Genomic DNA, 10,999 nt, shown 5'->3' with positions numbered 1-10,999 from the left:
AGGTATCATTAAACAATTAAAACCCATACTCCATGGGGACCACATCCTGAAAGAAGAATTTCCCAAACCTCCTCTTCTGGCCTTCAAACAACCCCCAACATCATCATCAGATGCAAGCTCTCCAGAGATCAGACATACCAATTCAAAGCAGCACCAGACCTGCCAGAACATCATGCAAAACCAGTAGACATATCTCTGCTGCTAAAATGAGCAATATCCCCCACAACACACCTTTCAAGATTTGTGGGTACTACACATGCCTATCACAACATGTGGTGTACCTCATCCAATGCACTAAATGGCTCAATAACAATTATGAGGTGAAACCAGACAGTCACTACGCTCTCGAATGCACTCACACAGAAAAGTGATAAAAGACAAAAACACTCTATCATCTAGGGGCAAACACTTTTCACAAAGTCATCACTCTATATCTGACCTGTCAGTCCTCATTCTCAAAGGAAACCTGCACAGCACTTTCAAAAGATGAGCCCAGGATCTAAAGTCATAGCTGTGCTAGACACTAAAAATCATGGTCTTATAAAAATACTGGATTTATGGCTTATTACAACAATCTATAACCCACTAACCCCCCTTTTTTGTCCTATGACTAGAGAGGAGTTAATTGTCCACTTCACCTTGAAAGGTATTACAGTGTGTTTTAACTACTTATGCTAAACAACCTGTTCCACCTTGCATTTAGCTGTGACCTTGGGAATACCTTTCCCAAACCTGGAGAAGAGTTCCATGGAGCTTGAAAGCTTGTCTCTTTCACCAACAAAAATTGGTCTAATAAAAGATATTATCTCACCCACTTGTCTCTCTAATATCCTGGGACCAACACTGCCAACAGTGGCCATGGGTCTGAATCTCAATTTCTTATCTCATAATGCAAAACCACAATTGCAACTGACACAGGCTATACCTTTGTGGTCAAGGTTGAATGGGCAATGGAGACTGAACTCTTTTGTCATTCCTAGAGGTGATCTTTAAATGTCGGGATGAGGCAGTGTCAAAAAGCTTGCATTGCAATTTCCCAGCTATGCCATTCTGTATCTAGGGAAATTCAGGGGATGTATATCCTTTCATGAAAACAGGATTTTTATTTCAGTGATGCGAGAGGAAGGGTTCTTCTTGTAAGATTAACTGTAAAAACACATGTTCTTTGTTTCAGAACAAGTCTAGTGCACCTAGCGAGAGCAACCTCGCTCTGCTCTGTAGTGGTACTAATGACCCAGTGGAGTGGAATCTTGGTCAGGATGATAGTGTTCTCCATGGGAAACAGCTCCCTCCATCACCAAGGAAGCAAGTTGATTTTAGTGACCATATGGAATCTGTCTCTGTGCTGCAGGAAGAAAACAGTGACAAAACCCTTAGTGCTGACCACGTGGATTTCCCTAAAGATTTTGTAAAGTCAGCTTCTCCAACACGATCAGTTGCACAACTTGCTTCTCTGGAATTTTCCCAAGTAGAAGACTCCTTCCATAGGAAGATAAAACCGAATGAAACACTAAGCAATACCTCAGAGGATCAGCTCCCTGTGAACCTTTGTCAACATCCATCCATTCTAATTCCTTGGCAAAAAGACGGGGATGAAGGAAAGGAGACCCCAGAAGAAAGTGGGCTTCTTCATGAAGTTGTATCATTATGTAAAGTGACCTCTGCTTTTCACCACAGTTTAAACATTTCAGAGGATAATTACTCCAGTAATAGCAGTGGAAATAAAGCATAAAGGAACTTTGAAACTATTTCCATGGGAGGTTAAAGAGAGACTACTCAGGAGTCCATGTAATACATGATAACCAAAAGATCCCAAAGGAATAATTACTTTTACGTTTTAAAATCCTTGTGTTTTGATTAGTACATGGATTTAGACATCTGCTTATATGTTTCTCAGTTAATTCGTTGGCTGTGTTTAAGTCTACAAGATGGAACTAAATATACTAATGCACTCTTAAATCAGGTACTAGTTTGTATGTATGTGGAATATACAACTGGTGCATGGTGCTTACTAATGTTCCTTTGTGCAGCAGGAAGTGTATCATCTTTGCATATATCCAGATACTGAAGGTACTGTATTAATCCTGTTGGGCATGAAATGAACAAAACAGTTTAGATTTGTCTGAAACTTACAAATATCGATGTTTGTAATGAGTTAATTGCCTTAATCATTTGGGGGAAAGGTTTATATATCTTAGAAGGTGACTTGCAAACGTTCAGAAGAGTAATAATGATTTTCCATGGCAGGTATCTGCTTGAGCAAAGGGGGAAAAGATCTTTTCTAAACTAAAGGATCTCTTGTGAATAATAGGGAGCTTGTTATAAACAGAAACTGTGGCCATGTCTTCTAGACCTTGAAAAGGTGGTGCATACTTTTTTCTTGTGAAGTGCTGAATGATAATGTGAAGTTACTTAACTTCTGTTTACAACTAAGGCACTTTAAAGACATATTATCCAGTGTCCCAATGTAGATGTTTTCATCTAGGAATTTTCAGAAAGGAAACTGTAAGTGAAATTGATAGATTTTATTGCTGTTTTTAAAATTTCTACAATTTAATAATTCTGTACTAACATTAATTTGTGCCACTGCTGAACATGACCATTTGATTTTTACAAGCCACCTTTAAAAGAAACATTAAATTATCACTTTGCTTCTTAGGAGTTTTGTTTTGTTGAGCTGTGCAGTATTTTAAAGAGCAGTGAATGAAGATTACTTATAACACTAGACATCTAAAGTAATTGGTTCAGCAATTAAGAACGCAAATACCCCACTCTCATGTATACAAGAGAATCTTTTTGCAATTACAAGGAAAGGAATTAAATGGATGCTGCATGTACTATATTTAGGCATAAACATTTATCCCCTTTCCAGCACATAGCATTCCTAGAGGATATTTCAGTATTTAAAATTCAAAAAGTAGACTCCTCCCTGAGTAGAGCACATCTATTCATTCTCCTTGTCCACCCCTCTTCTTCCCCTGCCCTCTGTAGATCAGAATGAGTACATTCTGGGGTGAACCACACTAGGCCAAAAATGGCAACTTTGAATACTGTCTATTGACATGTGTAACACAAAGCAAGGAGTAACAGGATTTGTCATTGCGAGGAATGCTCTCCCACTCTTCCTCACCAACAGCAGGAATCTTCTTCTGTGGCAAAGACGGCTTAGTGGTATCCTCAGCACAGACCAGGGAGAGCAAGCTGAAGTCAGGGGTTGAGGCAGGTTGGGCTGCAGTACTTTGGTAGTGGATCACTGCACAGGTTAACACCAGTTGCCATGTTTGGGTTTACAAAAGAAGTTTCCTTTTGACTAAAGTGATTTGGCTTTTCTTTTCCCGTTTTATCACCACGAGCATCAGGCAATTGGTTATGTCAGGTGGCTCAAGGGAATTGGTGTGTGATCCCTTTAGGGAGGTTGTGGGGGGAGGGGTGGCTGTTTGATGCTCTGCCCATGAGATTTAGTGTCTAATACTATCTTGTCATTTCACATAACTTCGTTGGCAATATCCCTGGCGTTGTAAAAGAAGGTCTTGTATCCCAAACTACAGACTCTGATAGGAGAAAAGGAGGGGGGAGGCAGATTTCAGCCACACCACTGGTGGGGATGGGCCACATTACTGGGTAATGGTATGAGGCCCCTTCACCAAAGTGCCCCGTTTTACGTGCAAGGGAAAAGGTCAGGTTGTGGACTCACAATTCATAATATAATGACCTTGGAAAGTTTTTATAGGTGTGTTCAGTATATATTTCTGAAGAGGACCTCAGCAGCTTATTGGTGCTGAGGATGATTGTAAGATTTGCATCCTGATCTGCCTTAGGGTTTTCTGTAGTACATATCACCATAGTATCTGAGATTCAGGTGGCATCTTTATTTGTGTTATCCCAAAAAGGGGCACTTGGCAAAACTGTGTTTGAGTTACTGAGGACCAAAATTATTATTAACCCATAAACTATTAAACATTTTAGCTGGGTTATCAGATATCAAGAAATAGGAAGTGTCAGGTCTGAACAGTGTTTAGATGGGGGAGCTCCAAGGAAAACACAAGATGTTGCAGGAGGTGGTTCAGGGAGTCAGGAAGTGGCATGCTGCTTTGTTGGTCCTGAATCAGTACCCAAGTAGGTTATGCTGTGCTGTTAGGTGCGTTTTGGATAAGACAGGAAAAAGAAAAGTCCTACCAATCTCATAGCACTTCTTGTTTGATTGTTACTCTGATAACACTAGAAACATGAAATGCTCAGTTGCATTCTTATTTGTGTAACTGCATTTTGCTAACCTTAATTCCATATACCAGTGGCTGGCAGGGGAACCTGGACCCACTTGTTTTACCACGTTCCAGCTCAGGGACCTTATAACCAGCAATCCAGGTCCTCATTCCCATTCCCTGTCACTGTTTCCCCAGTCTCCTTCCTACCAAGCTTCTGTATCTTCTCTTTCCTGGTTCTCGGTTTACCACTGGAGCCTACTCTACTTCCCGTGGCTACTTCACCCCTCCTAGCCTCTTTCCAGACTCCTTACACGGCCTGCTGCTTTCAGCCTCTTGGTTTTTTAGTGCTGGCCCAGCCCTTCCCCAAGTGGGACTTCCCTCTCAGTTACCCTGGCCCTCCTTCTCTCAGGTGATGTCAAGTGACCTAATTAGCTTCTCAGGCCCTCATTAACCCAATCAGGGCTGGTGTGGTGCGCACACCCTATCATAGTAGGTGAAGTGAATTCTGGGGTAGAACTACGAGGAATCAGAATGAGATAATGTGAAAAGACATTAGGAATCTACTAGGATAATAAGCGCTATGCACATTTGTAAGATGTTTAATATATATTAAATGCTTTTATATCTTATAGACTTATCAGTTTCTGTCTCGGAGAAAAAAATAAGCTTATCAGAAATTTTAGTGATGTTTACTTTTAAATCTATAAAAGCATCTTTCAGGAATGCAGCATGAGATTTAAGAATGGGGTTTTCAAAAACATCTAATGGATCAGCTTTCACTGACTTTTGATACAAGTTGGGCACCTGACTCCCTTAGGCACTTCAGTGGAGGAGAATTTGGAAGCCATACCAGGTTGCTAATGTCCCTTTAATGATTATTAGGAGTATAGCACTGAAAAAAATGATTTGGGAATTGTACAACATTGATGCCTTGATGGGTTATTGTTTTATAAGTAATATTCATGTATCTGATAAGTGAAATTGCTAAAGTAGAAAGTTAAAAGATGGCTGGTAAAATTCAACTTTTTGAATCATTTTTTATTGCAATAGCCATGAATGTGTTAGGATTGCCACACTAATGTCAAATCCTTCGCATATTGCTGATGTGATTCGTAGAATGTTTACAGTATTTTGACTATACAGTGTCTTCCTTCTTTTCGAACCCTAAATACCTTAAAATATAGCCTCATTGTTTATGTTTGATTAATTTAAATTTAGCCACATTTTTAGGTTCTTTACCACTTGATATCAAAGATCTTTTTGAAAGGCTAATATTGGTGCCTTATTTAAACATACAAAATTACCAAGCATCTTCCATATTAACAACAAAAAAACCAGTTAACCATGCCAAATTTATCAAATAGAGTAGCAACTCTGATATCTCCAGTCAGCGCAGTTCTACTCTGTTCTTCGCGCAGTATCAGTCTGTCTGTAGGCCACGTCTACAGTATTTTGATTGTCACAGACAGTCCCATGGTAAGAAAAAGTGTCCAAGTCAAGGATTTTACAAGTTTTCAACTATTCTCATCTGTGTGAATTCTCCCAATGCATTCTAAAGCATCAGCATTAATCTCCATCTACTGGAGAGAGCTGAACTCAGTTCAGTGAAAAAGCTCCTCAGGACTCCAGTAGAGGCACCTGTTTTGTAGCTGAATCAGTATCTTTCTGAGCTTCCTATTTTTCCCCGGTGAGGAAAATATGAGATTTTTTTTATTTAACTTTGCACTCTCTTATCCATACTTAGGGACAAAGTCCTGACCTAGTCAGTTACACTGGGACTTGAATTTCAGGTCTTCCGGTTCATCTCTAATAGCTTATGCACCATGCCTCCATGATGTGAGCCATATCCCCATTCTGCTTAGGAAAAAACAAAGTGAGAGCATCAGAAGGGAGAGATGCTCTCCAGGATTCCCCTCTCTGACTTTTCCCTGTATTGTTCCATTGGGGTGATACAGCTGGGAGCCTCAACCCGTGAGCAGAGGGTTGAGCCCCCAGAACCTGTGGATCTCAGTGGGTATTCTGGAGTCCTGGGCCTTGTCTCATTCTAGCTGTTTTGCAGCATGACTCCAATGAAGCCTTTTCATCAAATCCCGCACAGGGGGAAGGATGATCTGTGGCCCCCATTATCGCCTTCCCATCTCTCCATGTATAGATCCCCAATACTGTGAAAATCCTTTACAGAAGTCCAGGGATGGACAGAACCATGGATGCAGAGCCAGTCACTGCCCTCCCTGTATGCATGTGGAGCAAGATCTGTTCAGGAGATGATTGAGAACAGTGTGACAGTCACAGTGCCATGTTTTGGGGTAGCATCACTTCCAAAATAGCCTTGTTTTGAAGGAAGAGTGTAATTCGAGAAGCTGTGAAATAACTGTCATGACTGAAACCTTCAGTCACGTAGCATTCTGAGAGTGATATTGCTGATTGGCTAAAGGTGGGATTTTCACAAAGTCTCAACATTAGCTAGACTCTGCTTTCAGGGAAGTCACGGGCATTTTAACATTGACTTCAATGGGAGCAGACTTAGACCAACGCTGAGCACTGTTGAAATCCTACCTAACTATTAAATTTTTTAAAGATTTTAAAATTTGGGTTTGTGTCTCTTTCAGGCTGTAGAATGAGTTTTTCCTAACCCCATGTTATTATTAATTATATATTTCTAGGCAAAGAAATTTTAAGCCAGTTAAACTGTTTCTAATTTTGCATCCACAATTAATTGTTGGGTTCAGTTCTACAGAACAATCAGTTGTGCAACCCTCAAATCATATTGGTAGGTAAATGTCTATAATCTGTGTTATGTGCATGTAATTGATTGCAGGAGCAAAACTTCATGCAGGCAAACTAGATTCTAGGGTGAGGCCCTTTTGAAAATCTGGCCCTTTGTCTTATAAAAACTTGCATTAGTACCCCATTCAGGAGCAAGGAGCCTACGCAACTGCTGATCTATGGAAGCTTTGCCATCCATCCTCCCTGTCAATACTATTAAAAGGATAGTGTCTGTTCCAAGGGGTTTACATGGGGGTTTCTGACTTAGCAGATGTTTATTGTCACATGGGGCACCATGGGCTGACTGCCCAATAGGAGTTAGGTGCCTAAGTCTCCAGTTTTGGGATCACTGCAATCCCCAGTATTCCTACTGAAACCCTGTAGGCACCTAAACTCACTCGGCGACTTAAGTTTTTGTAGTAAAAGTTCCCTAGAAGTCCATGTTTCTGCCTCTGAGCACACACAGTGCTTCTTCCCTGTGGGCAACCAGACACCTATTTCCTGCGTAAGCCCCAGAATGATGTACAAACCAGGAGAAAACAAGCTTTTGGCGTTGAACTTGCCTGAGGGGCCCAATCCAGTAGGCATGCTCAAAGACTGCCCACTGAATCAGGCCCCCATAGATGAGTTTTTACAGAACAGCCAGAGGAGGCGGAGGAAGACCTCTCTCGTAACTTTTCGCACAGTGGTTAGGGTACTCCCCTGGGAGGTGGGAAAAGGGGTTGGAACAGGGATCTGCACCTGTCAGGTGAGTGCTCTAATCGTGGGCCTGTGAGATTTTAGGGGGCTAGGGGGGTTCAACCAAAACAATTTGGTGAAGTTACGCAAATTCATTAAATGTTTTGATGTCACTGAATCTGCATTTTTCACCAAAACCAGTTTAGGTTGAAAAATTTTGCCCAGCTGTAGTTGGGATGAAAAGTTCAAAGTTATGAACTATATCCCAGGCTTTACTACATGGGCTCAACGGAAGCTAGTTTGTACATTACTTAGGTCAGTTTTAACAGGATTCATATTTAGAGTCCAGTAACAGTATTAGCCCTGGAACAACAGAAGTGGAATTCAAGTAAATTGACATTTGATTCTGATTGTGTAAAATGCAATTATGTTTCTGTTAAAATAAGGGAGCTACTTGGATGTGGAGGAACACGTATTGACTTTCAAAAAAATTACTGGATTTTGTGCAATATTTTTCCTTTTCTCTTTTTAAAGTAATTTAGTTCCAGCAAATATGCACATCTGCTTTTCAAGCCGATCCTTGAGATCATATTTTTTGGAACTGTATAAAATTACTTGTAGCATTTAATATGGTTGTATGATAAAAACATAAACAGTACACGTTGTCACCAGGCAAATGTGCATCTCCAAATGTGACTGAAAATGATTGTGGTTGTCATGTTATTGTACTATAGTAATAAACATGGTTTCAGCAATGATTAATATACAAGTACTCAAAAGTAATAATCCCTATATTCTACTCACAGTATGTTACAAGAACATAGTGGGAGTAATTTCTGTTTATACATTTAGAACTTCTGATGCTTAGTTTATCTCTTGATTTTTTTAACAAGTTAAGCGTCTCTTATTAATACAATCAATTCTAGATAATAATTTATGGTGGTGACTGTATGTATATCCAGAATCTAGTTTGTGGCAGCCCTAATTGTGATAAATCATTGCTTAAATCAATTGTTGCAAGTACCTTTTAATTTTTTGTAAATTAAATTATGTATTGATGTACATTTTGTTGTAACCTTCAAGCTTCTGTCAAGAACTGGTTTAAATTAATTTACTTGAATGGAGCGATAAAGCACTATGGAATAGTTAGTTTTGGATGCAACACACAAACAAGCATATATTGTGTTAATTCACCATTTTGTTCAGAGGATAAGTAAAAATGTTTCATTTGGTCAAGGAAATAACTGTTTTTTTTAATCTGTGTCTGAAAGAGAGAAGGAAAGAGCATCAGCATTGAACAGAGAGTAATAACCTATCCTGGCATTATTCCAGAACTTTTTTTTCAGAGCTTTTTTTAGCCATCTTTGGGAAAAGTTTTTATAAAGCTCTTATGGGCCAGTAGGGACATCTTTAATTACCTACAGGAAAGACATGAAGTACAGGATGTTTTGAGATGTAATGCTTTTATTGATCCTTTCAATAATCACAGAGGTTTTTAAATAAATTAACACTGTGTTCTAAGATGTTTATAAATAGGATCAGTCACTGGCTTTTATTAAAACTGCCACCAAATTTAGGACTTTACTCTGTGCTGTTGCACACTTTAGCCTACAGTATGAAGTCATCTCCAGAATTACAGACCAGACCTTAGACTACTACCAGAAGCACACTGTGTATGTACTATAAATTGTGTTTTTTCCAAGTTACAGTGTCAGTGCAAAGTTTTTTGTGAACTCCACATTACCATGAAGTGCCCCACATTGTGTTATAAAATAAAATTTACCAAAATCAAAGCCATTGTGGTGTGCAGGTTTTTGTTTGATGTAGTGATCTGATTTACCTATTTCATGCAAAAGGATGTGAGATTATCTTTTTCCAGCAGAAGTGTAGTTTACAGCAACATGGTGATGTTGTTATGCTATGAGCTTTTCACAACCCGCTGGATGATCATTTCAGCTTCTCCATTTTGGAGACGTTAATCAAGTGTTTATTATTAATAATTAGCATTTATATAATGCATCTTCAAAGTGTATAAATATTAACTATCACAATGTCCTGTGAGATAGACAGTTGATAGGCACATTATCCCCAAGCTAGACTCAGAAATGTTACATGATTTGATCGAGCCTACGCAGAGAGAGCCAGCAGCAAAGCAGGCATTACAACTCAGTAGTTCCTAGCTCCTAGCCCCAGGTTCAGATGACTACATTATACAGCCCCCTCAAATATTGGAAAACCAGAAAACATTCAGTTTCAGTTCTGTCACACATCCCTTCAAAAACATCAGTGTTTCAACAAAGCAAACCACAACCAGAAAGAAATCCCAGGAAATACACAGTTATGGTAGCACTACCCAGACAAACGTAACTCTGCCTGCTTTGGGATGCTAACATATGCAGACATGATAGCTAGCAAGAGATGTCAAGAATAACAAGAAGGGTTTCTTCAGGTATGTTAGCAACAAGAAGAAAGTCAAGGAAAGTGTGGGCCCCTTACTGAATGAGGGAGGCAACCTAGTGACGGAGGATGTGGAAAAAGCTAATGTACTCAATGCTTTTGCCTCTGTCTTCACGAACAAGGTCAGTTCCCAGACTACTGCACTGGGCAGCACAGCATGGGGAGGAGGTGATCAGCCCGCTGTGAAGAAAGAAGTGGTTCGGTACTATTTAGAAAATCTGTGCGAGCACAAGTCCATGGGGCTGGATGTGCTGCATCCAAGAGTGCTAATGGAGTTGGCGGATGTGATTGCAGAGCCATTGGCCATTATCTTTGAAAACTCATAGCAATCGGGGGAAGTCCCGGACGACTGGAAAAAGGCCCATCTTTAAAAAAGGGAAGAAGGAGAATCCGGGGAACTACAGGCCGGTCAGCCTCACCTCAGTCCCTGGAAAAATCGTGGAGCAGGTCCTCAAGGAATCAATTCTGAAGCACTTAGAGGAGAGGAAAGTGATCAGGAACAGTCAGCATGGATTCACCAAGGGCAAGTCATGCCTGACTAATCGAATTGCCTTCTATGACGAGATAACTGGCTCTGTGGATGAGGGAAAAGCAGTGGATGTGTTGTTCCTTGACTTTAGCAAAGCTTTTGACACGGTCTCCCACAGTATTCGTGCCACTAAGTTAAAGAAGTATGGGCTGGATGAATGGACTAGAAGGTGGATAGAAAGTTGGCTAGATTGTCGGGCTCAACAGGTAGTCATCAATGGCTCCACGTCTAGTTGGCAGGCAGTATCAAGTGGAGTGCCCCAAGGGTCTTGTTCAATAACCCCCAAGGGTTTTGTTCAATATCTTCATTAATGATCTGGCGGGTGGTGTGGATTGCGCCCTCAGCAAGTTTGCAGATGACACTA

General features: G+C 40.3%; 1 protein-coding gene across 3 annotated transcripts in view; it reads left to right on the top strand.

The window, feature by feature from the left end:
- The window catches only part of DENND1B (DENN domain containing 1B), a 243,551-nt gene extending 234,109 nt beyond the window's left edge, over positions 1–9,442 (top strand). For 2 of the 3 annotated variants that reach the window (XM_077823786.1, XM_077823787.1), the window contains one exon: positions 1,175–9,442. In XM_077823786.1, the coding sequence (XP_077679912.1) occupies positions 1,175–1,732 (558 nt within the window). In that variant the 3' untranslated portion in view covers positions 1,733–9,442. The remainder of the gene's footprint in view (positions 1–1,174) is intronic. The other variant, XR_013346830.1, reaches the window with a different exon arrangement.
- Positions 9,443–10,999: the final 1,557 nt, after the last annotated feature.

Source organism: Eretmochelys imbricata, chromosome 8 (genome assembly GCF_965152235.1).
Source record: "Eretmochelys imbricata isolate rEreImb1 chromosome 8, rEreImb1.hap1, whole genome shotgun sequence".
Taxonomy (NCBI): Eukaryota; Metazoa; Chordata; order Testudines; family Cheloniidae; genus Eretmochelys; species Eretmochelys imbricata.
Note: the sequence above shows the minus strand (reverse complement) of the source record. Positions and strands in the feature narration are given on the sequence as shown.